We start from the raw sequence: 26627 nt of genomic DNA, 5'->3' as shown, positions 1-26627 counted from the left end.
CTAGGCCTGAATAAAGCATATAGAAGCTAGCCAATGTCATATATGTTGAATGACATAGAAACTAATTTTAGGGAACAAATGATAGAAAACATTTTAATAGTCACTTCTATAACATTGTATTCTAAGTTTCATTACCATTTTGGAGATCCCTGCCTTAATTTTGGAGCTGTGTAGTGAAGGTATCTTTTTTTTTTTTTTTTTTAATTCTGCATTGCAGGATTTATGTTAGCTGGAAGACTATTTTAAGTGCAAGCTATTCCTTAGGGAATAACTCAACTTCCTGATGGACCAAAGATCTCAAAAATAGAACAAAGAAAAGCAAGTATCATCTCTCTCTGCCTTCTCAGACTCACAGCCCACACCAGAAGGCAGCTGTGAAGTCCAAGGGCCTTGGGGTCTAGGTTTTGACCCCATTTTTCACAAGCTGGGGGTTGTTTGACACTTCTACTTCCTCCACCTTTCCCTCACAGGAAGCTGGTGAAGGAAGAGCAAGAGCAAGCAGCTGACCCTTCTAGACTGGAACCCAGAATTCATACTCAGCCTTCACACCCACCTTATTGCTGAGATCTTATCACTAAGCCCCCAGAGTTTAAAGACAGGCTAGAAACTGTGGTTTTAGTCAGGCAGTGGGGGTCCATCTGAGCTTCACTGACTTGTCTTCTCTAAAGGAGAAGAGAAGAATGAATGGTGGGAACATTGAGGAGCTTCCTGTACCTTGTCTTGGAAATGACTATTATTCCATTGACTGTTAGAGAGTGATTTTCTGTCTTTCTGTACATGCAGGCCAGTTACTATAGAAGAAATACTTTGCAGGTACCTTCAGAAGAAATCAAAACACTATATTTATAAGAATATTATATATCCCATTATTTACAATAGTGATGACCCAGACAAACCATGGCATGCCTCATTTTGTAGTCCCACAAGATATTTCTGTGGATTTTCACTCATCTTGGATTAGTGGTTGAATACCACTACTCTAATCCACTCTTGATTTAAGAAACATGTTCATTAGATGGAACAGTAGGTGAGAAAGACTTTGCTATTGTCATCATATGACTTTCCTATGAGTTCTAGTGTAAGACATATTCCAATGTAAGAGATGTTTAGATATGAAACTGTATATAATATATATTGTATTATAATATATAATATATTATTATTCTTTGGGTAATAATTCAAAGAAGCCAATTTAGCAGCTACAATTCTGTGACATTCTCTGGGGAAAGCATAGGGGGAGAGTCAGTGCTCTGGTTGAACTATTGGTGTAATATTTACAAAGAATTGATTGGTGTGGATTTGTTCTAAGTCAAACTCCTGTGACTGCTAGGAAAGGAACTCTTTTTCCCCCCAATGTTTGGTGATCATTTCTCTTCATCTCTACATATTCTGATCTGGATCTGTCCACGAGTGTGAGCATTGAGAAGGGGTTCTTTTTCCAAAACACTAGAAGAACAAAGACTGGCAGTGCACTCAGGGACCAGGCATAGCCAAGCACATGACTACTTCATTCAACGTACATTCATGACCTGAGCCTGCAGTGAGACGTTTTGCTTGATGCTACAAGACTGTCCCTGTGAGCGCCAGTGCTCACAAAGGGAGAAAGTTATCCATCCAGACCAGAGGTTAAATAGGTGCTGTGATAAGCATCAGGTGAGTCAAGAGAAGGCAGAGCTATCACCTCTACTCAAGACAGGAAAGATCATTCATGGGAGGAGAAATAAGAATCAGGAGATCTAAGGGACCCCTAACAGAAAAAAGAAAAAGCACATGAGAACAGGATTACATTTCACTTGAGAGATGGGGATGCCATGGAATTAGGCTGTGTGTAGATGTGGTCTTGCTGGGTTTGCTTGTCAGCTTACCTTTCTTTAGTATCTGATCCAGAGCAACACACTGGCAACATTTGTTTTATTGAATGTGAGAAAAGACCAATTTGAAGCCTGGCCAAGTAGAGATGAGCTGGAATTTGCTGGGGGAAACCTAGAGGCCAGATCCTAGTAGATGGACAGATTGAGCATGAAGCTGTTCTCTCATTTGTCAACATAAGATCTTGGGATATCAGAGCTAACTCAATCCTTGGTGGGATTCCACCAGCTTTAGTCATGCTATGCTCACTTCTCTCCCAGTTGAACAAACATTCAACTATCTAACTGTACCCACACCTTTCTTTGTCTTGTACTCTGAGCATGTCAATGTAGAATGATATTTATATTAACCCAAGAATAAAGATTGGCTGTAACCATAGATATTGGAAATGGGACCTATTCAGAGCACTCATGGACCACCCTTTTCAGGCATACAGTGAAAGAGTCTGGTCACTTGAGTAAGATCATTGGATTTGGTGACTTTGCATAAGGTTAATGAATAAGTCTCTGAAATGCAGGTGTCTTGCTCTATATTGCTACTAAAATCTGCTTCTCTTGTATAGATCACTGTTACAGATGAGGAAATTAGTAATCCATCCTTTTTAGATCTGGTGAGAACTCCCCAAATGAGGAAATGCACCCTTATACTTATGTTTGCTTGGTAAGTTTGACTTGTTAATGGGGTTCAAAAACTTGTGTCAAATTTGCAGCACAGCCCCATTTCTCAGCTGACTGATATGCTCTCTTAATCCTGCCTCTCCACTGTCTTGATTCTTGATGCAGGTTCACAAGCGCTGTGGTTTACCAAGGACTCGTCATGCGTCTGGGGATCATAGGAGGTAACCTCTACATCGACTTCCTCATTTCTGGAGTAGTGGAGCTGCCAGGAGCGCTCTTGATCTTACTGACCATCGAACGCTTAGGGCGTCGTCTTCCCTTTGCTGCCAGCAACATAATAGCTGGGGTGGCGTGTCTTGTCACTGCATTCTTACCAGAAGGTAATGGTCTCCCCAGTCTGTCATGCAGCCACAATCTAGACATGAAAAATTTAAATCAAAATAATCAAGAAACAGGTGGGGGATCATCTCTTCCTTGGGAAATGTATCATTGCATTCACATCATAATCCCAGGCAGTCTGTAGTGATGTCTAATTCTTGCAAGTTTGGAGTTAGATCCAATCTGTGGATCATTTTGTTCTCTGCATGCAGAAGCTCATTCGTGGGTGAGCACTGGCTTGTGTTTATGCAGCACTTGGTCAATGGCATTGAGGGGAAAGAGTCTGTGAGCAGGAATCAAGGCTGAGGTCAGGACTTCTCTGGGGAATGGGACCTATCTCTGAGCTCAGTCTGCATGTAGCACTGGGATTTGGGGAGTTTGGGGACACATCCTGGCGGCATATTCAGCTTTTTGGGCTCTTCTTCCCTTGGTCCTGTTGAACTGGCAGGAGTAAGTTTCTGTACCTTTACTCCAGAGCATCCAGGCTGCTGGAGTTGACTGTCCTTAAAGCAACTTTTGGGATTGATGTCTGGTTTGCTGGATTAGCATTAGTTAGTCCCCCTCCCCCCCCCCCCCATGTATACAACATGCCAGCAGCAAACCAGCACCCCTATTGAGGTCAAAGCACTGAACAGAAAACTTTCCTTCACAGGGCACACTTTTCCATGGTCAGAAGGTTAAAATTTTGGAAAGAGATACCATGTTTCTGACTGTCTCCTCTTTTGAGTCTTGTTGTTGTTGTCTCCATTTTTTTTTAACTTGAATTAAAGTCTAAAAACAAAGTCATTTCATTCTTGATACCACCCCACTGCCAGCTTTGATCCATGCATGTTTGCTTAGGATAGATGCAAACCTGGCTGTTTGGAGTAAGATGTTTTTAAATGACAAACTGGTCTTGAGTGTTTCTCTTTCAGGGAAAAGTGACTTTGGGATTTCATTGTCATCTTTAAAGCAAATGCAAACCCTGCTGTCTTGCTTCAATAGTCTTAATCAACTGACCGAATCCCACTTGCAAGGAACTTTATGTCTCTGTGTCCTTGTAACTTCATGAAAGACAATTCTGTTTTTCTGGTGTGTTTTTTTGTTGTTTATTTTTTTACATTTGGTTGGTTTTATTTTATAAAACAATAATTTTTATTTAAGCACCATGATTGCAAACAGGTTTGTAGTTGGGTTTCAATCATATTGGTTGGTTTTATTTTGGTTTGGTTTAGCTTAGTTTTTTTTTTTGAGGGGGGGCGGGGGGTCACACCTGGCAGCGCTCAGGGGTTACTCCTGGCTCTACGCTCAGAAATCGCTCCTGGCAGGCTCGGGTACCATATGGGATGCTGGGTTTTGAACCACTGTCCTTCTGCATGTAAGGTAAACACCTTATCTCTGTGCTATCTCTCTGGTCCCTTGGCTTAGTTTTTGAGCCACATTCAGTGGTTATTCCCTGACTTTGGGCTCAGGTGTGGCCCATGGCAGTACTCAGGGCACCATATGTAGTGCTGGGGATTTGAACCAGGATCAGGTGCTGATCCATGCGCTCAACCCATTGAACCTTATATGTACTATGCTCTTGACCCATTGAGCTATTTGCCCAGACCTTAGTCCTGAAGTTGTCGGGGCTAAGGAGATAGTTCCATGGATTTTAGTACGTTTTCCATGAGAGGGCCCAGTTCAATTGCTGACACTGCATGGCTCCCCAGCACCATCAGGATCCACACACATCCCCATGAGAGCCAGAAATAGCTCCTGAAAACAGCTGTGGATGTGGCTCCAAACAAGAAAGGCCTGCCAGTCCCAGAAGGACTTAGCACTGAGCTTCGATGACTATAGTTTTAGTGAACCAATGTAACAGCCGCAACACAAACTTTCCTAAAAAATTATTGCTTTCATTGCCCTTCAGGCATGGGCTGATCAGTGCCTGCAGGACATCCCCCTGGTCACACAGCTTTACCTCTCTGTCCAGGTCAGTGTGGTGGCCAGACCAATTAGGAAGAGACTATTGGTTCCAGAAACTTTCAGTACAGGGAGAGCTGGGCTGCTCCAGTGAGCCAACATAAGTCATTTTCTGATCTACATTGCTGAATCCACCTGATATTTGTCTAGGCTCCCTGATAATCTCTGTATATCCTCTGATTGTCTCTGTCTATTCTGATAGTCTCTTTTCTCTGATAAATTTTGTGTATTCTGATAGTCTGTCTATTCTATGATCATCTCTATCTCCGTCTAATCTCTGATAGTCCTTGCATATTCTCTGATACTTTATTTTATGACACTTTCTGTATCTCCACAGGTTTTGTGGTGTATGTGCATTATCTTTGGTCTCTAGGTTTCTGCTCCTTCTTTTAAAACCCGCAGGGTGACTAGTATTGCCGGTGACTAAGAGTGACTGGCATCGAGGCAATTGGTGGGACTCACAGTAGAAAGGCCTGAGTTCAGTAGCCTGACCTGGACAATCTCATTCTTTCCACAGCAGCAGGCAAGGCATGCAGCAGTAGGTGAGCACAAGCAGACTGGGATGCTGGCCGTTTGGGTGGCAGCTTTTACTATCCCTAGCCCCTAGCATGGCAGGGCCTGCTCATTCATTCGAGGGCAGAGGGCAGTGCATTTCTGAGTCTCCTTCTGACCTTCATGGAAAAGCAGTGCTCAAATGAAGCACATTTCCCAGCATTCCTTGCAGAGCTCCACCCCCAGCACCCTTAACTTTGGTCATGGGCCCAGATGACAACCTTTGTGTGTGGGGAGAAACCCAGACAACAGCACTGCATCCTTAATCATTTTGCACTCCAGACTTTAGAAATGGGGACCTTCTAGCAGTGACTGAACCCCAGATCTTGATTGCTAAGTAAGGGTTCTACTCAATGATTTCAGCTTTTGTTGTGTGTTGGATGTTCTGCACAGTGAGAATGTGCCTAAGTCAACTGAATGCCATTGTCTTCTCTCCTCCTCATGCTGATTTTGCTCCTCTTGGGTTCAGGAAAAGGCAGGAGGTCAGTGTTGCATTCCACATCTGCCTGGGCATCAACAGCCTTTCCCTTATGGGAGTAAAAGCAGCCCTGTGTTAGGGTCCAGGAGTGCTCCCCTTTCCCTCAGACCACAATGTCCTTCTCAAGGAGTTGCCAGAGAAAGCTGTTGGAAATGCATAACTCTCACAAAACCCAGAGCAATGACTTTCCAGCATAAAAATTGTTGCCTTCTTCTTCCTGTTTGTAAAGTACAAAAAGAAAATATTTCATGGAGAATTCTTGGCACTTCTCTCTAGTCACTGTGGACAAAGTGAAGTGCTTTGTCTGGAGCCAGAGCAGCCCAGCAGGGCCCATTTGTACATGAATGAATTGACTAGTGGTTAACAATCCAACTCCTGGGGCTGGATCACAGACCAGGGCTCTAGGTACAAGCTGTGCAAGGCTCTGCCCCAGCATCCCCAGATGGAGCCCTGCTATGCCCTGAAGGTCCCTGAGCACCACCCCACCGAATTCCCTCACCCCCCTCTTGTGTCTGAACCTCATCTTATTCTCAAGCTCTGCCTGCAAAAGCCATCCAATCTAGTTGGCAGAGTATCTCCAGGAGTGTCACAGGACCCCTGAGAGCACTGTTTCAGAGCCTCCCCCCTAAAGAACCTACTGATTTTGGGGGGGAAGTTCAAGGCTGGTGAGGAGGGAGAGTGAATTATCTGAGCCCTTCAAATATGCTTTCCATTTTCTAGAACCCCAGTCTTCCCTATTTCTTTCTATATCTCTGTCTTTCTGTCCCTGTCTCTTTATCTCTCCATCTTTCTCTGTCTCTATATCTCTGTCTCTCTCTCCTACACTTCTGAAATTAATCATCCTCAAGTCCAGGGCTTTTCTTCCTGTTAGTGTCAGTTCTCCTCGGTGGCATGTAAGTGATGCCAACCAATAGGGCAAGTTACCTGTGGTGATATTTTTAAGAGAAAATATGAGGACCGTGTGTTCTAGACCAAGCCAATGTATACTGGAAGGCTTCTCTGGGAGCATTGTTCTCAGAGCAGTGGCCACTTATGCAGTGGTCTTGAGTCATGTTTCTAGAATCTGAATTTGCTCAAAGGCAGACAGAGCACTGGCCCTTGGGTTGCCATCTGGTGGAGGTAATTACTGTCAAAATCAGACTGCATCATCTGGAGGTGTCTACCTGTCGTGGAGAGCAGACACTGGGCAAAGATTGTTGGATCAAATGTGATTAAAAGGGACCTTCACTCTTCCCTCCTGTTTGCAGGAATACCCTGGTTAAGGACCACAGTGGCCACCCTGGGCAGACTCGGGATAACCATGGCCTTTGAAATCGTTTACTTGGTCAACTCGGAATTGTATCCAACTACTTTACGGTATGTCCCACATGACAAAATAGTTTCTCCAGTGTCATTCTGAGACTTAGGTTCTCTTACAAACATCATTTTATTTACTTGGTGGGGACTTAGCATGGCCTGAATACAGCCAGGAAGCAAAGACATATTTTGAAATCAGCTGCTTTGGGTTACCCACTGAGGGCTGCCTTTTTGGAAAGGAGTTCTTGTATTGTTATTTCTGTGCACAATGTCAGATGTGAATCAGAAAAGCTGGTTTGCACCCCAGCTGAAATGCAGGTAAAGATGGAGCTCATCAGCATCACATGCTTCAAAGTTCCTTGCCACTGGAATCTGTGAGAGGAAGAAAGGCATGCATGCACCAGGACTCTACATTAATTCATCTCCTTTTCTGTGGGACATTTGCAGACTCACCTCATAGCCATGGGAAAGTGTCTCAGTATCATGTAGGTGTCACAGAGTAGATTGGGCAGTGATTGCTACCAACCCCATAAACCTGTTCCCTTCTTAGCTGTGACTTACACTAAACCCCGGTCAGTTGGTGCAAAAAAGAGTTTGCTTAGTGTCTGAGAAAGTTCTTTTTTTTGAAGTCAAATCTAGAGAACTGGGTGGATCCCCAAAGACTAAACAGGGATTAGGGACACTTGCTTTACTTACAGCCAACCCCAATTTGATCCCTAGTACCATGTTATCTCTCGAAGCACTGCCAGGAATAGTTCCTGAGCACTGCCAGTTTTGTCTCCCATCTCTGCCAAAAAATAAAGAACAGAAACCCCCATTAAAGAGGAAAAGGTTATCTTTCCTTTGTTATTTCCACATCTGAATATTGCCTTAATTGTCTTTGAATATTTTTCACTGAAAACAATTTTCTTTTGAATCTGCAGAAACTTTGGAGTTTCACTCTGCTCAGGTTTATGTGATTTTGGAGGCATCATAGCCCCATTTTTGCTCTTCCGTCTAGCAGCTCTGTGGCTTGAACTACCTCTTATCATATTTGGTAAGAATTTGTTTTATGTACTATTTAAAATGCTATTATCATTTAGCATTATTGTAACTCTAAAGTGATTATTATGTTAAATATGATTGATATTCGTCAAATCCTCTTATGACATCTGCTTTCATTTTGACAGACCAATGGAATGCAATGAAAATTTTCAATTTTTTTTTTTATTTTTGAAAAGTTGTGGCAATCTATCCAATTTTTTTTCTTTTCTTTTTTTTTTTTTGGTTTTTGGGTCACACCTGGCAGCACTCACTATGCTCAGAAATCGCTCCTGGCAGGCTCGGGGGACCATATGGGATGCTGGGATTCGAACCACCGACTTTCTTTATGCAAGGCAAATGCCTTACCTCCATGCTATCTCTCCGGCCCCATAATCTATCCAATTTAACATTTGTTTAAGTTAAGAGTTGAAATCAAGAGCTGTGGAACTCTTTTAGTACCGGGAAACAGAACTATAGTATTCTTCAATGTTCTCAGTCTAATCAGAATCTTGTCTCAATTTATTTTGAAGCTAACCCTCCTTTAGAAAGAGATTAAAGACACAAACCCCTTCACATTGTATATACGGAGACCTATTTGATATTTCTCCAGTTCATACATACCTTCCTTGACCCTAGAATGACCTTAAGGGAAGCCAGTTCCATTCCAATTATCAACCTAAACACTCAGAAAGTAATTTAGAAGGCAAGGTATCTTTAATTGGGACCAATGACTTGAAATTTGTAGTGGATAAATTTAAATTGAAAGCCATTTTAAAACATATCCCAAGGAGATTTGGGGTATTTTCATAGGAGACAAAGGTTATTAGAATTAATAAGTTGAAACTCCTCTTGGTTCTGCATTAATGAACAGAAATGAACAGATTCTCCAAACCGCATGGTGAAGCTGAGCATAAACAAGAATCTCCCTACGTTCTTTGTAGATGTGACCATACTCACTTGAATCCAGTTGAACCAGGCTCATCTCTAACCAAGTCCTTGGAGGAGAAAGAGATTTAGAGACAGAGATCCAAGGGGAGATTGTAGTGAAGAAAACAGAAAAGTTGGGGACATTTGTGGCCGGAAATGTGCACTGGTGAAGGGATGGGTAGTGAACTTTGTATGACTGAAACTTAATCATGATCAACTTTGTAACTGTGTATTTCACAATGATTCAATTAAAAATCATTTGATTTTTAATTATAAGAGGAACAGAAAGGAAACTGACTAATTTGTCCACAGCCATCAGAGAAAAAATTGATTAATGGTGTCTGAAAATAGTTGTTTTTTGGCCCAGTCCAAAATTTGACCCAGTTTAAGCAGGTAAGTCAATGAAATTTCTCATTGATGGTTTTCTGGATCCATCTTTTACAATGGATTCACAGAAGCTAACTTCCACGCAACTTTTTTTGCTTAGCTTTTTCTGTCCTCCTCAGCAACCAACTGTCTCCACCTCCACTTCCTTCCTGCCACCAATAGGTTAGGGAGGAAGTTGGAAAGAGTGTCCTTCACAGTAAGGAGCCCAAAGGACTCTGGGATATGGCCCTTAGGCAGGGGTGGGGGCTTACTCTATAATGAAATGGATGAAGGAAATGAAGGGCAAATGAATATAATGTCTGGGGCAGGAAGAAATAACACAGGTGATGTCTCTCTAATGGTCTATTTGCTCTTTAAGAAATAAATTATTGTTGAAGTAGAAAGGATGGAGGGTAAGAGGGAGGAAGGGAAGGAGGGAAGTAGGAAAGAAGGAAGGAAGGACAGGGGAAGGAAGGAAAGAGAGAGGAAGGCAGGCAGGAAAGAAGAAGGGAGGAAAGGGAGGAAGGAGAAAGAGGGAAGAAGGAGAGGAAGGAAAGAAGGAAGAAAGGAGAGAGGAGGAAGGAAGGAGAGAGGAGGAAGGAAGGAGAGGGAGAGAGGGAAGGAAGCAAAGGAAGGAGAAAAGGAAGGAAGGAGAGGGAGAGAGGGAAGGAAATAAGGAGGAAAGGAAGGAGAGGAGGAGGGAGGAAATCAAGAGTTAGGGTTGTATGATAGAATGTACAGTGTTGGAGAAAGATTGAGCATACTTGACATCATTTTAGGAACAACCTGGAAAGTGGGGTCAGGTAAGTCAATCCAGTGATCCCAGAAACTCTCAGTGGGAGCATCAAGAGTCAAGGGAACCAGCTGTAGTTCTAGAGTGCTAATGCCTTTTTCCTGTCTATAGGAGTCCTGGCATCCATCTGTGGTGGTCTTGTGATGCTTCTACCTGAAACAAAGGGCATTACTTTGCCAGAGACAGTTGACGATGTGGAAAAGCTTGGCAGGTATTTATGAAATTCAGCACTTTCTAAATGAAAGTGGCATGTATACAAGGGGTGATGATGTTGAGTGGGAGAGGAATGTTGGTGGTATTAGACTGAGGACATGTGAGTGGGACTCCCAAGATCCTTGCTCGGGGGACAGCAGTGGGCACAGGCTCTTTCCCCATCACACTGCCCACCTGGCTCCTGAGCACTCTCAGTGGTGCATCCTTGATCCCATGTATAACAGCTCCTGAGTCTCATATAACAGGCTTCCTTGAACCCCAGACCTGTCTGCAGTTAGATTCCCAACATCATAAAAAAAAATAGCGGAGGAAGAGACAGTGGTTTCCTCTCAGGAGACTTTGACCAATTCACTACAAAATGAAACTATTTGGAGAGAGAAAGTTGCAGACTAGAAAAGGGACAGATGAATGGTATAGAAAAGTAAAATCTTATCAATATAGAAGTATGGAGAAACCTAAAGTTTTCATTTGGCAAATTTGAATTTGGGACAAATTCAAATTTGTTATGATTTTGAACTTTCCAGAACAATAAATTGAAAGAGTTAAGTTGCGAAATGAAAAGGGGGAGATCACAACAGAAATTGCAGAGATCCAAAGGATAATCAGAGACTACTTTGAGAAACTTTATGCTACAAAACATGAGAACCTAGAAGAAATGGAAAAATTCTTGGACACTTATAACCTTCCACATTTAAGTAAGGAGGATGTAGCATATCTAAACACCCCCATCACTACTGAGGAAATTGAAACTGTAATCAAACATCTACCCAAAAAGAAAAGCCCAGGCCCAGATGGTTTTCCTAATGAATTTTTTCAAATCTTTCAAGAGGAGCTACTACCAATCCTAGCCAGACTCTTCCATGAAATTGAAAAAATGGGAACACTCCCAAAGAGCTTTTATGAAGCCAACATCACCTTGATACCAAAACCAGACAGAGATGCTGCCAAAATGAATATTACATTCATCCCTGATGAATGCTGATGCAAAGATCTTCAACAAAATCCTGGCAAATAGGATCCAATGCATCATCAAGAAGATCATACACTACGACCAAGTAGGCTTCATCCCAGGAATGCAAGGATGGTTTAACATCCGTAAATCTATTAACATCAACAACAAGAAAAATAAAAATCACATGGTCATATCAATAGATGCAGAGAAAGCATTTGATAAGGTCCAACACCCATTCTTGATCAAAACTCTCAGCAAGATGGGAATGGAAGGAACCTTTCTCAATCTAGTTGAAGCTATCTACCACAAGCCAATGGCAAATATTATCCTCAATGGAGAAAAACTAAAAGCCTTTCCTCTAAATTCGGGTACAAGACAAGGCTGTCTGCTCTCACCACTCCTCTTCAACATAGTACTGGAAGTTCTTGCTATAGCAACCAGGAAAGAAAAAGATATCAAGGAAATCCAGATAGGAAAGGAAGAAGTCAAGCTCTCATTGTTTGCAGATGACATGATACTCTACCAAAAAGCTTCTAGAAACAATAGATTCATATAGCAAGGTGGCAGGCTACAAAATCAACCTACAGAAATCAATGGCCTTTTTATACACCAATAATAATAGGGAAGAGATGGAAGTCAGGAAGGCAATCCCATTCACAATAGTGCCACACAAACTCAAATATCTTGGAGTCAACTTGACCAAAGACGTGAAGGACCTATACAAAGAAAACTATAAAGCCCTGCTCCAAGAAATAAGAGAGGATACACGGAAATGGAAACACATACCCTGCTCATGGATTGGCAGGATTAACATCATTAAAATGGCAATACTCCCCAAAGCATTATACAGATTTAATGCGATCCCCTTAAAAATACCCATGACATTCTTCAAAGAAGTGGATCAAACACTTATGAAGTTCATCTGGAACAATAAACATCCTCGAATAGCTAAAGCACTCCTAGGAAAAAGAAAAATGGGAGGCATTACTCTCCCCAACTTTAAACTGTACTACAAAGCAAAAGTCATTAAAACAGCATGGTATTGGAATAAAGACAGACCCTCAGATCAGTGGAATAGGCTTGAGTTCTCAGAGAACATTTCCCAGGCATACAATTACCTAATTTTTGACAAAGGAGCAAGAAATCCTAAGTGGATCAGGGAAAATCTCTTCAACAAGTGGTGCTGGCAGAACTGGTTAGCCACTTGCAAAAAAGTGAACATAGACCCCCCAGTTAACATCATGTACGAAGGTAAAATCCAAATGGATTAAAGACCTTGATATCAGACCAGATACCATAAGGTATATAGAACAACACGTCGGTAAAACACTCCATGACATTGAGACTAAAGGTATCTTCAAGGAGGAAACTGCACTTTCCAAACAAGTGGAAGCAGAGATTAACAGATGGGAATACATTAAACTGAGAAGCTTCTGCACCTCAAAAGAAATAGTGCCCAGGATACAAGAGTCACCCACTGAGTGGGAGAAACTATTCACCCAACATCCTTCAGATAAGGGGCTAATATCCAAAATATACAGGGCACTGACAGAACTTTACAAAAAAAAAATCTAATCCCATCAAAAAATGGGGAGAAGAAATGAACAGACACTTTGATAAAAAAAGAAATACAAATGGCCAAAAGACACATGAAAAATGCTCCTCGTCACTAATCATCAGAGAGATGCAAATCAAAACAACGATGAGATACCACCTCACACCACAGAGATCGGCGCACATCACAAAGAATGAGAACAATCAGTGCTGGCGGGGATGTGGAGAGAAAGGAACTCTTATCCACTGCTGGTGGGAATGCCGTCTAGTACAGCCTCTATGGAAAGCGATATGGAGGTTCCTTCAAAATCTGGAAATTGAGCTCCCATTTGACCCAGCTATTCCACTCCTAGGGATATACCCTAGGAACACAAGAATACAATACAAAAACCCCTTCCTCACACCTATATTTATTGCAGCACTAGTCACAATAGCCAGGCTCTGGAAACAACCAAGATGCCCTTCAACAGACGAATGGCTAAAGAAACTGTGGTACATATACACAATGGAATATTATGCAGCCATCAGGAGAGATGAAGTCATGAAATTTTCCTATACATGGATGTACATGGAATCTATCATGCTCAGTGAAATAAGTCAGAAGGAGAGAGAGAGAGACGCAGAATAGTCTCACTCATCTATGGGTTTTAAGAAAAATAAAAGTCATTTTTGTGACAATCCTCAGAGACAATGAGAGGAGGGCTGGAACACCAGCTCACTCCATGAAGCTCACCACAAAGAGTGGTGAGCACAGTTATAGAAATAACTACACTGAGGACTACCATAATCAAGTGAATGAATGAGGGAACTGGAAAGCCTGTCTGGAGTACAGGTGGGGGTGGGGTGGGATGGAGGGAGATTTGGGACATTGGTGGCGGGAATGGTGCACTGGTGAAGAGGGGTGCTCTTTATATGACTGAAACCTTATCTCAATCATTTATGTAATCAAGATATTCAAATAAAGAGAAAAAATTTAAAAAAAAGAAAGAGTTAAGTTGCTTTATTTCTACCCTTAATTTAAAAAATTATCTAGCAAAAGTATGATTTATTATTCACAGGTCAACTGTGAATTACATTCAATATTTACTTATTCTGTGTGGGTATCCCCAACTTTCTGAAAAAAATAGAAAGTGACTTTGTCTCAGATTGCAAGACATGCTGGTATTTTTTTTTCTCATTGAAAAGCCACAAAATTATCCCCTCTTTCTTGAAGTGGAAGCCTCATAGCCCAATCCCAGGGGATTGAGGAGATAGGGGTCTAGAAACAAATGCCAACACAGGAAATAATCCACACACATTTAAGGTGAAAAAACAGATCTAGGAACTTCCACAACAATCCTTCCACTTCTATTAAGCAGGTAGCTCAGTTGTAGAAAACCAAAACTGCAACCAGTTTCTCCCTGAGACCCACAGTTTTATTGGGAACCCAAAGATCATACCCAGGGGAGGAGAACAGCTGGTCTTTGCACCAATCCTAGAGGTGCTTTGATCCAAAGGTGCTTTCAACCGAAGGTGAGTGACAAGCACCAACGAAAAGAATTATTCTGAATAGAATGAAAACTGGTTGGTTATTCCTACACTTTCTGTTAATGGTCATGCTGGCATTGCATCCCCAAACATTTGTTATCTGTAATTATCAAAGAACATAGATGTGATCAGGACAGGGCTTAATCTGCATGATCTGTTTGTGATGCTCAGATGAAAAGCCATGTCTTATGTAACTGGCCAAACCACTTGGTAAAGCTGAGCATAAACAAGAACCTCCCTAGGTTCATTGTAGATGTGACTACACTCACTTGAGTCCAGCTGAATCAGGCTCAGCTCTGACCAGGTCCTTGGAGGAGAAAGAGATTTAGAGATAGAAATCCAGCGGGAGGTTGAAGTAAAAAAGAAAGCCAGAAAAATTGGGGACATTTGTGGCTGGAAATGTGCACTGGTGAATGAAAGGGTGGACTTCGTATGACTGCAACTTAATCATGATCAACTTTTATATTTCACGATGACTCAATTAAAAATCTACTAAATATAACAAAGACAGGAAAAGCAGAGGAATTGCTTTCTGAAGTCTCCAAAAGTCTAGGCATTCTTTCTTAGAACCCCCAGGAGTCTCTAGACTCCCCACACTAAGACTTGGAGTCCACTTTTACACTGTGAGATGATAAATATCTTAGTAAGCCCTGCTCTTCTGACTATAGTTTTTCTAAGACTTTCTCTCCTTGGTTTTATTGTTCCATGTGCCATCTATGTCACAGGAAAACAACATCTTCTGTTTCCAGCTCACTTTTGAGGCCACTGTGGAAGAGGCAGGAAAGAGCCACTGGAGCTGATCTTGCCTGTCCAGAGACAGACAGACTTTGATGCCAACGTGCTGCTTCAGCTCCACCGGAACATCCAAGCAACCCGGAGTGTTTGAGTAGAATGTTGGACACGCTCCATTGTCCATGCTGCCAACATACGCATATGGCCCATGGACAAACGCAGCCAAGAAAGAACCTGTGTGTGGCATAACAACTGCTGGGGTGGGAGTGAGGGAGGGGGAGTCTTAGGTCAGAGCAAGGTGCCATAGTGCCACATGGGAACCATCCCATTCCTGTGACAGTTCTTGCAGCAGTACAAGATCTGCCAAACAGGACTTGGGGCATGTGGACAATGTGAGTGAGTTGGCAGGAACTCAGGCTAGGCTGTGAAAGAAGTATCTGGAAGGTTCCAGGAGGAGAAGCCTGGGAATTCTGTTCAAGGAGAGACAGAGTAAAGGGCCCTGGGCCTCCTTTCCTTACCTTGAACTCTGTGTGCCCTCCCCTGTAGCTTCTGGGGTGTGGCATGTACAGGCCTCAAGTCATAAAGAACAGTGTTGGAGATGAATGAGTGAGGCTCTTGCTCCCTGTCACTGCTGTGAGGTCACATTTAGTCCTGAGATGATTCAGAGCAGCATGGATTCTCCTGGGGATAGAAGCCAAGCAGTGCAGAGCCAATTCTATCCCAAACAGAACCTGCCATGGCAATGCAGGTTCTTGTTTCCCAGTGAAAGGGATGCATCTGTGCCTATTGTTGAGTTCCCTGATCCACAGGTGTCTGTGGCCAGGTCTATGAGAGAAGCTGAGTTTGTAGCTTCAAGAAAGGTCAGTGATGGCCAAGGCGTAAATTTAGGCTTGGCAGCAGCTTTAGAAGTGACTTCATAGACACTAATCGGGATGATGTGGAGCTGAATTTCCAACATGCTACCTCGTTCTGAGGTTCTGCTTTATATTTTATATAAGTCCTGTTTTTCAGACTCAGCATCTCTCTGGTGCAGACTTTATTTTCATTAACTAGTGCGTACACAGGCCAAATGGCACCAAAAGGATCTCTGGCCACTGAGGACATGTGTCCCTGGGAAGACACAAAGTACCATGCAGTGGTGTCTGTGCTGATGGTGCAGCCACTGTTTAATCCCCAAACTGTGTCCCAGTAATGGCAAATGTTTAATTTCTTACTGAAATCAGGACAACACTTAGAGAATGGAACACCGCGTTCACCCTGTATGCAGGTGCACTTGCATTTTTATTCCCTTTTCTATCACCCTTGACTTGTATTCTGAGTGGCTGTTTTTGGTTCTGGTACTAATAAAACCTTGCAAATTGTCAAGACAAAACAATGCTTATCTTGTCTCTTGGTTTGGGAACTGGAACACCATAAAACACCTGAGCACTGACCTTTGGAGCCCTGTAGTACCAGATTCCACCTTCAATGTCACTTCATTGCCCCTACTCATGTACCATTTCTAGGCCCCAGCCTCTATTCAAGCTCACCACTGCCCAGCTCACTACACAGTGACTACATTGCCCAGTGTCCCCTGGGCTGGGCTAAGGAGCTGACTTCAGTCACCAGAATAGAATGTTTTCATGATCTCCTCAGCTCCCTAGACATGCCTTCATATATATATATATTATATATATATATAAATAATTATATATATATATAGTGGGCTCTGAGACAAATGCTTTCAAACTTTATATATATACATTATATACATATATACATATATGTATATATGTACATATATACATATATATATATATATATATATATATATATATATATATATATATATATATATACACATTCCTGGTGTGGAGTTAACTTTGCCACCAACAAAGCCAGTGGTGTCTGGACAGTCTACAAGGGGCACCCACTGCTGTCTTCATTAATGTTGGATCCCCCATGACACTGCTCTTGAACCTATTAGACAGAACCACATAGAACAACTGTTCTGGTGGATCTCATTGAGCAACTGTTTCAGGGATTCTCCTTGGGGCAAAAGCTTCAGAGACACCACTTCAGAGATGGGGAAGGACAGCACAAAGAGGGGTGCCACTCCCCATGTTCAGTAGTTAGTAATCAGGCTTGACTCCAGGTCATCTTTTCTCCCTCACAGAGAGCTCTGGTTAAAAGAGACATTACCTATCAATACTGTGTTACCACAAAATCATTTCTTTTTTTGTTTTGTTTTGTTTTTGTTTTTGTTTTTGGGTCACACCCAGTAGTGCTGAGGGGTTACTCCTGGCTCTACTTTTTGCTCAGAAATTGCTCCTGGCAGGCTCAGTGGACCATAGGGGATGCTGGGATTTGAACCATCCTCCTTCTGCATGCAAGGCAAACACCCTACCTCCATGCTATCTCTCCGGCCCCTACAGAGGCATTTCTAAGCCCTAATGTTTAAGCTTATCTTTCCCCTCATGTCTCACTTGTCCTTGGCTATGTTTTTGCTATGTTCTGCCACTCTTCATGTATCCCAGTTCCTCCAGTTCTATATATGCATTGTTGGAATGGAATAAAATATCTCTGGTTATCAGCCTGGGACCCATTCTTTTGTGTCATCAACTGGGAGCATTGTCCTCAATCCCTAACACACCTGGATGATGGAAGTTGATTCTTACCAGCTGACTGGGTCGACACAGTTAGGACTTCCCAGGCATTTGGAGTGAATCTCCAGGAAGGACCATGAGCACCATGGCCTGCAGAAGTTAGTCCATTCAGAACAGGGAGGATGGATGAAGAACAAAAGACAAGGCTCCAGAAGTTAAATCCAAGTAGCATTTATTGCCAGCAACTGTCAGCCATGTTGCTTTATCATTACAGGTCAGGAAAACTGGATCCACAATAATACTAAAAAGTGAGTCAGTATGTGGTATTGATTCAGTTCAGTAGATTATTTCTGGAACATCTATATTTCCTCCCAGGTTACAGCTTCTAGGTAACTTGCCCTATTGTTTTTTCAATAAATTATTTCTCACAATTATTTTTTGGTTTTGGAACCACACCAGGCTATGCTGGGGGGTTACCCTTGGCTCAGTGTTCAGGGGGGAACTGTTGGTGTCAGGGATGGAACCAGGTCTCCCACGTGCCAACCATGCACTTAGCTCATAGTCCTCATTACTCTTTGCATCCAAGGAACATACCTTGAAACACGAACATAGACACCAGGCTTATTGGGGCGTGCACAGCCTAGACCCCAAGAGGTAACACCTTGTAAAATGTATTTGTCCTTCTCAAAGCAAACCAGAGGCCCTCCACTGTCACCCTAAAAAAGAAAGGAAGAGATGCAGGTTGAGGATTCCATCCTGGTCCTTGGCAGGTGCATCCTGTATCCCTTCCCCAGCTCTGCATGCTCTTGGCCCATAACAAAGGGGTTGCTTGCTTCTTTCTGAAAATATCCTGTGATTCAGCACTTTGCAGAGGGTTGTCCACAAAGCCATGCACATCATATTCCTAGGTGGGGGATCTCCTGCAAACAATGCCCTCACCCAAGGTCTGTTTGGGGTTCCTCTTAGTGTAACTTCCAAACCATTGGGAACCTGTGTGGCTAGTCTTTGTCCTGTGTCCTCTCCTGATGGTGCTGCCCACCAGCACACCCCAACCCTGGCAAGGAGGTTCCCAGCTACCCTTTTCTAAATGAGCCAGGCCTTTGTGCCTGCTCCATGAGCCGATTCCACACTTGAGGGCCTTGTACTCCTGGTGTCTAAGATAACAGTTGGTTTTGCCTTAGGCTTGGTTGATGCTCCTTGTGTTTATCCCTGGCACTCTGGATGTCCAAGGGCTGACACAGAAGAGCTCAGTCTCATGTCTTGTCTTACCTGGCAGCTGTCCGTGCCTCCAGCCAAGTGGCCAGCACATAGCTCTGTGGACTTGACCCTTCCATTGAGAAACTCATAGCGATTGCACACTTTATTCTCGATCACAGGCAGCTGCGCCTCCTTGAGGAGCCCTGCCCCATATGTGCCTGTGGAGAAAGATATGGATGCATCAGTGACAGGGCCCCAGATTTGTTTACAAGGAATATTCTAGAAGCAGCAAGAGAGAGCCTGTGTGCCCACAGGACAGGATTCTGCATCTTCCCTCTTCTTTTTTTTCTTTTAAAGATTCTGCTATTGTGTTTTGTTTATTTGTTTGTTTTTGTGCCACACCCAGAGGTGCTCAGGGCCTACTCTTGGTTCTGCACTCAGAAATTGCTACTGGCAAAAAAAAAAAAAAAAAAAAAGAAATTGCTACTGGCTGGCTTGGTGGGGGGGGGGCATATGGGATGCTGGGAATCAAACCCGGGTCTCTCCTGTGTCAGCACTGTGCAAGGCAAATGCCCTTCCTGCAGTGCTATCACTTCGGTCCCTCTTCCCTTTTCTTGACCCTTGAACATACCAACATTACAGAGGGTGTCAGGTGCTCACAGCCTACAACTAATCATTTTATTCTGTAAGATTGTGTTGGGGGGGTGGGGAGGTAAGTTTTTTGTCTTTTTGTCTGTACTTTGATTTGATATCAAGGTGTTGGAGATGGGACCTAGTCTGCTGCCAGCAGGCTTTTCAATCCAGCTACATTTCCAACCACTTTGTTGCTTTGTTTTTAATTTATTTATTTTTGAACCACAAAGAAAACACAGGCTTAATATGAGAGTCTGAGCAACCTAGCTACTATTATTTTGATATTGTTTCTGTTCATCTATTTATAGTCTTTGAATCTACTGCACAAGTAAATATCTTGGAGCTTTACCACACACACATCATAAGAACTTTTGATAAATCGACCATCTTTAATATTAACACTTGGGGGTAGGATGGAATCATATCCAGTAGTTCCTTGGGGTTATTCCTAGTTCTCTGCTCAGGAGAGATTCCTGATGGTGCTCAGGGGATCCTTTGGGGTTCTGGGACTCAGACCAGGCTTGGTAGCATGCAAAGTAAGCAGCCCAACCGCTGCACTAAATATCTCTCTGACCTTGTAGTTAATATTTAGTACTTGTGGTGCTAGGGGTTGGGAAAAATATATCTCATGGAGCTTAGGAACCAAGCAGTGCCAGGAATCTAGGCAGGATCTCACTGTTTGAGGCATGTGCTTTGTGCTCTGTGCTCATAGCCACATCCCAGGCCCTGTCATGAATGTTCTTGTATTTTTGCAGAGATTCCTAACTAGTGTGGGTAAGGAAACTGTCCTGAATAGAGAGGTCAAGGGTGACCAGCTCTGGGATTGAAATTTTTAAAAATATCTCTCTATGACTCTTCCCACTGTGTTGAAAAGGAAGAATTTTTACAGTGTATTCAGAATAGACCTGGGTGAGTCCTTACTCCTTTCATGCTCCTGTCCAACTGAGCTATTGTCCCTTTCACTTGTGCAATAGGGTAAGTTCTCACCTCCTGGCCCCATTCAGTTAGTGGACTGGAAACCAGCTCCTCTCTCATCAGTCTCTCTCACCTTGGGAGCAGAAAAAAAAACCCTGCACACAGTCAGTCCCTGATTGCTCCAATCTCTTTCCTTCTTTTGTGAAAAGCGGCTTGATTCACGTGGGCATGTGTGAAAGATGATGCTGGCTGTGCCATGGGGACACCCAGCTCTTGTCTGATGATATCCTGAACCTGCAGACCCTCAACTCCACCAGCTCTGCTCCCCTAGCGGAGGACAGAACTCTAAACATCACCAACAAGGACCCTCCAGAGACGAGGCAGCCTTGCTTTTCCACACTGAAACATAGACAAGTGACCAGAACATGGAGAATGGATACATGTTGTGGCGAGGCATGAGTGGGCAAGGTGAGGGGGAGTAGTCAGGAGTCAAGTGGAGCCTTTGTTTGGATTGAGTCATGGTGTGGAAGGAGCAGCCTTCTCAAATTATCTTATTCAAAATCAACTGTAGCCACTGCTAGTTGACATCGATGTGGCTGGTGGGGATGTGCTGCTTTCTGCTGGACATGGCAGGGATAGCACTTCCAGTAGCCACAGTAGATGGCACTTTCTAGCATTTAGGCATTTGATGTGTCTTGGGACAGAAACAAGGGATGGAGGAGCAGATTTTGGGGCCCTGGGAAGGACAACAAAGGGCTGACCTGATTGAGTCCCTCCATCTCAGCACTTGCCCTGCTCTGGCAATACTGGAGTCGGGCAAGCCTGGGAGAAGGCTTTCCTCCCAGGGGCTGGACACTGGCTGAGTTGACATCTTTGTGGCCATTCAGAACTTTTAAATGGCCTAAGCTAGGATGTAACTCCTTCTGGTTGAATTAATATGTGCTGAGAGTCACTTTCTGCCCTGCCATGTGTAGCATGTGGTGATGTTCTGGCAGTGTTAAGTATGGTGGCTGTGATGATTATGGTGATGGTGGAGTTAGAAATAATTTCGACAGTGATGCCAATGGTGATTAACACTATGATTGCAGTAATGATATAATACAATACTTCAGTGGAAATGATTGTTTGATAATGCTGATGGTGCTAATAACAAAGATAATATTGATGAAAGTACTGATAGTGTTGCTTTGGCAATGTGTGATAATTATGGTGGTGGTGAGGATAATGGGATGTGATAGTGGTAATGATTAGGGTGATGCTAATGGTGGTGATAGTGACATAGTAATACCATTGATAATAATATAGTGATACAGCTCTAAGAAATCACAAATAATAATATAGTGAAAGTCCCCTAGATTATCATTAATAATAAAAAAGTGAGATAGTTTCTAGATACTACTAATAATAACATTGTAATATAGCCCCTAGAAGTCACTAATAATAGAGCGATACAGCTTCTAGACGATCACTCATAATAATAGAATGAGGTAGGGGGGGCAGAGAGATAGCATGGAGGTGGAGCATTTGCCTTGCATGCAGAAGGACGGTGGTTCGAACCCTGGCATCCCATATGGTCCCCTGAGCCTGCCAGGAGTGATTTCTGAGCATAGCGCCAGGAGTAGTGAGTGCTGCTGGGTGTGACCCAAAAACAAAACAAACAAACAAACAAAAAATAGAATGATGTGGGACCAGAGCAATAGCACAGTGGATAACTTGGGTTCACTCCCTGGCATCCCATATGATAACCTGAGCACTGCCAGGAGTGATTTCTGAGTGCAAAGCCAGAGCAACCTCTGAGTGCTGGTGGGTGTGGCCCAAAAACCAAAAAAATAAAATAAAATAGAGTAATGTAGGCCCTAGAGAATCTCCTAAACTCCACCTTCAAAGTCCTGAGCACATAATTTGTGTATTTCTATTTTCCTAATGACTTAGAGTGGAACAGATAGAGAAACAAACTCAGAGAAGCCAGTGTAGCAAGAGCTCCTAGGGCACATGAGTTTATATTTGTGCAGTGGGACAGACTAGGTTTCCTGGCTGCCTGGTACTCAAACTCATACTTCCTATCTGCGAAAGAAGATAGGTGACACTGGCTAAGCAGAAGTTGACAGGTTGACCTTCTGTGACCTTCTGACTCTAGGAAATTGCTGCATATCTCTGAACGAGCTGTGTGTTCCTGGTAAACTGTGTGTATCACAAAGCTGAAGGGACAAAAGTCACAGATAGCACATAGAACAGACTGTCAGGGTTCAGGACATTCTGGAACCTGTGAACTCAGTGCCATACTAAGAAATCCAGTGTTTAGGTTAAATCTGATGAGCACTGGACTTTTCCTGCCATTAATGAGAATCCTTTGGGGCCATGGGGTGTCTGTGATGACTGGACTAAGCCCTACCAGCTGCTCCCTGGACACTCACTCGGGTTCCCATACCCTACAGTGAGCCTACACCTATTTTCCAGCTAAAGACACAGAAGAAGTGGTGGGGTAGACTTTCTTGAGAATCTGCAGCCCTAAGAAGGTATCAGGGCCCAACTCAGGCAGGCACTTAGTGGGAGACTGCCTGCGCATTGCAGGATCCTGGATCCCCCACTTGTTAAATGGGAGCAAGATGTTCTATCTCACAGGGATCTGTACATACTGGCCTGGTATGCTCTAGCATCAACAACAGCCCGCCAGCATGGCCATCTGCAGAATGCAGAAAGGGAGTAGCAGGAAATCCAGTAGATCTTTACCATCTACATTTCACATAAAGAAAGGAATGTTCTCAAAATTCTCTAGAGCAATGCTTCTTATCCTACTCCTGAGGAAAGCCTGTGAAAACATCTTCACAAAGCAGCAGACAAGGGACCAATGGCAGTGCTGAAAAGATTTCTGAGTTCCCTTCTCCCATTCCCATTTCCCATCAACTACACTGAGCTCTATTCTAGAAGCGGGGATCTCAGGCCTTTACTTCCCATCTCCCTAGAAAGGAATATAGAGAGCTAACTCCCCACTTAGCCTCTCATATAATTTTGGTGGATCTTGTTTACCTTTTTCGGGGGAGCTCGGCATGGCTAATTATCCATGAAAAATAATCTGACTACTTGTTTGTCAATTTGTGTCAAAACCCAACTTGGTTGCAAAAGAAATGTTGATTATCCCCCCCTCTAGTGGAGGCACCCCCAGTGCTGTGACAGGATTCTGGAATGTGCATGTATAAGCTGTGTTCTGCCTCTTGAGCCATTTCCAGATTTAATGATGAGCTTGAATAAAAGAATGGCCTAAGCCACACAAAGAAATACTCCCCTACCTTCATTTATGTGCCTCAAGAACTGTTTCTGGAGAGAAGACCAGGATACAGACCAAGTCTGTGTCAAGACAATACGGACACTGGTTTTCATTCACCACCGAGATGCAGACAACCCCCCCCCCCACACACACACACAATAGTCAAAGCCAGTTCACATTGAGGGTCTCAGCACTGATCTCACCTTGTGTTTCTCCCCAGCCAGTGATGTAACACAATGTCTTGTCGGCAACTACATAATTGGGGGATGGCAGACAAGCTGGGATCACCTTGTCAGTGATGATGGCAGGGCTGGAAGGGAAACACTGGAAGTTACACTCAGGGCATTACTGCTGCTCCTTACTCCGGAGACCCATGAGGTGTGGCCTGCCTAGAACCTCAGTGTCCCCACTGAGTGGGGATTACCCAGTTTATAGTAGCAATCAGATGGCGAAGGCAATGTTTTCTTCTGCCATTGGGCTAAAGTGTCTTTGAGTCTAAACAAGTCTAACATTTTATTACACGTCCTTAGCTATAGATGAGATACCAGAGGTGGGAATAGGATGAGAATCACTGTTCATGTCTGTCCCACCATTGGGAATCTCTAAAGGGGTAAAGTTTGTGTCTACTGAAGAGTTTGTTGATCCACAGGTAGACCTTCAAGTTGAAGGCCTGACTTGAGGGCTTAGTAAGAGCAAATATCTGCTGTGGCTTCATCTTTTGGTGCTCAGTCTCTTCCTACAAATATGGCTTCTCACTTTTATGGTGAAAACTCAGTGGCTGTGGCTCCCATGAGAGGAGTGGAACAAGTCCCAAGTCTCACTTCCTTCTCTTTTGTTAGATTTTTTTAGTATTTACTTAGTTTTTCAAAGGTCTTCATGATTGAGTTTTGGCCATAAAATATACAACATCCATCCAATCACCAGTGCATATTTTCCACCACCAAAGTACCCAGTTTCTCTTCTGCTCTCTCCCACCCTCTCCCACCCTCTCCCCTGACTGCATCAATGGCTAATGGGCAGATATTATCAATATCATCATCCTCTTTTTTCTTCTTTTCTTCTTCCTTCTTTTCCTTCCTTCTTTCCTTCCTTCCTTCCTTCCTTCCTTCCTTCCTTCCTTCCTCCTTCCTTCCTTCCTTCCTTCCTTCCTTCCTTCCTTCCTTCCTTCCTCCCTCCCTCCCTCCCTCCCTCCCTCCCTCCCTCCTTCCTTCCTTCCTTCCTTCCTTCCTTCCTTCCTTCCTTCCTTCCTTCCTTCCTTCCTTCCTTCCTTCCTTCCTTCTTCTTCTTCTTTCTTTTCTCTTTCTTTTTCTTCTTTCTTTTTTCTTTCTTTCTTTTTTCTCTTCTTTCTTTTTTTCTCTTTCTTTCTTTCTTTCTTTTCCTTTCTTTCTTTCTTTTCTTTCTTTCTTTCTTTCTTTCTTCTTTTCTTTCTTCTTTCTTTCTTTCTTTCTTTCTTTCTCTTTCTTTCATTCTTTCTTTCTTTCCCTTCTTTCTTCTTTCTTTCTTCTTTCTTTCTTTCTTTCCATCTTTCTTTCTCTTTCTTTCTTTCTTTCTTTTTCGTTCTTTCTTTCTTTATCTCTTTCTTTCTTTTTCTCTTTCTTTCTTTCTTTCTTTCTTTCTTCTTTCCTTTCTTTCTTCCTTCCTTCCTCCTCCCTCCCTCCCTCCTTCCCTCCCTCCTTCCTTCCTTCCTTCCTTCCTTCCTTCCTTCCTTCCTTCCTTCTTTCTTTCTTCTTTCTTTTTCTTCCTTCCTTCCTTCCTTCCTTCCTTCCTTCCTTCCTTCCTTCCTTCCTTCCTTCCTTCTTTCTTTCTTCTTTCTTTCTTTCTTTCTTCTTTCTTTCTTTCTTTCTTTCTTTCTTTCTTTCTTTCTTTCTTCCCTTCTTCCTTCCTTCCTTCCTTCCTTTCCTTCTTTCTTTCTTTCTTTCTTTCTTTCTTTCTTTCTTTCTTTCTTTCTTTCTTTCTTTCTTTCTTCCTTTCTTCTTTCTTTCTTTCTTTCTTTCTTTCTTCTTCTATTTCTTTTTCTTTCTTCTTCTTATTCTTCTATTCTTCTCCTCCTCTTCCTCCTCCTCCTCTTCCTCCTCCTCTTCCTCCTCCTCCTCTTCCTCCTCCTTATTCTCCTTCTTCTATTCTTCTTTCTATTCTTCCCTCTCTCTCTCTCCAGTTTTTCCTTTTAGGCACTGTGGTTTGCAATTATTTTTACTGAAGGGGTATCATGTGATATAACTTTCCTTTCAGCAACTGGTTTTAGTCTGCAGTCATCATTCCCAACTCTCGTCATAGTGATCCCTTCTCTGCCCTAACTGAACTCCCTACTCTTTGTAGTGAGCTTCCTACAGTGAACCAGTCCTCCTGGCCTCAATCTCTCTTGTCTTTGGGTATTAGTACCATACTCTTTATTTTAATATTTCACAAATGAGTAAGATTATTCTATATCTGTTCCTCTTTCTCTGACTCATTTCACTCAGCATGATGCACTCCATATCAAGCATACACTACATATAAGCAAATTTCATGGCTTCATTTTTTCCCTCACAGCTGCATAGTATTCCATTGTGTAAATATACCATAGTTTCTTTATCCACTCATCTGTTCTAGGGTAGTTGGGATGTTTCCAGATCTGGCTATTGTGAATTGTCTCACTCCTTTCCAAGCACTGACCCTGGTCAAGAGCCCCAGAAAGCTCACACCCACATTGAGACTGGGGGGCCAGTTTATGACATTCAAGAGCAAACAAGCCTGAGATGAGAGCTTTGCTACCAAATTTGGAGGCAGCAACCTTGAGTTGAAGCAAATGAAGTAGGCTAGCTTTGTCCTTCC

At 42.9% G+C, this 26627-nt stretch overlaps 2 protein-coding genes across 2 annotated transcripts in view; one reads left to right on the top strand and one right to left on the bottom strand.

Moving 5' to 3' along the window:
• SLC22A3 (solute carrier family 22 member 3) overlaps nt 1-26627 on the top strand; it is a 662601-nt gene that overhangs the window by 73282 nt on the left and 562692 nt on the right. The window contains exons 6-11 of the mRNA XM_049765464.1: nt 2432-2529; nt 2652-2866; nt 7086-7194; nt 8058-8170; nt 10355-10454; nt 15215-15613. Of these exons, the coding sequence (XP_049621421.1) occupies nt 2432-2529; nt 2652-2866; nt 7086-7194; nt 8058-8170; nt 10355-10454; nt 15215-15320 (741 nt within the window). The 3' untranslated portion in view covers nt 15321-15613. The remainder of the gene's footprint in view (nt 1-2431; nt 2530-2651; nt 2867-7085; nt 7195-8057; nt 8171-10354; nt 10455-15214; nt 15614-26627) is intronic.
• PLG (plasminogen) overlaps nt 18022-26627 on the bottom strand; it is a 55492-nt gene continuing 46886 nt past the window's right edge. Inside the window, exons 17-19 of the mRNA XM_049765335.1 lie at nt 24020-24126; nt 19076-19221; nt 18022-18522 (exon numbers count right to left, since the gene is read on the bottom strand). Of these exons, the coding sequence (XP_049621292.1) occupies nt 18358-18522; nt 19076-19221; nt 24020-24126 (418 nt within the window). The 3' untranslated portion in view covers nt 18022-18357. The remainder of the gene's footprint in view (nt 18523-19075; nt 19222-24019; nt 24127-26627) is intronic.

The sequence above is a fragment of the Suncus etruscus genome, chromosome 18 (assembly GCF_024139225.1).
Source record: "Suncus etruscus isolate mSunEtr1 chromosome 18, mSunEtr1.pri.cur, whole genome shotgun sequence".
In the NCBI taxonomy this organism is placed as follows: Eukaryota; Metazoa; Chordata; class Mammalia; order Eulipotyphla; family Soricidae; genus Suncus; species Suncus etruscus.
The sequence above is the reverse complement of the archived record's forward strand: the minus strand, read 5'-3'. Positions and strand labels throughout refer to the sequence as shown.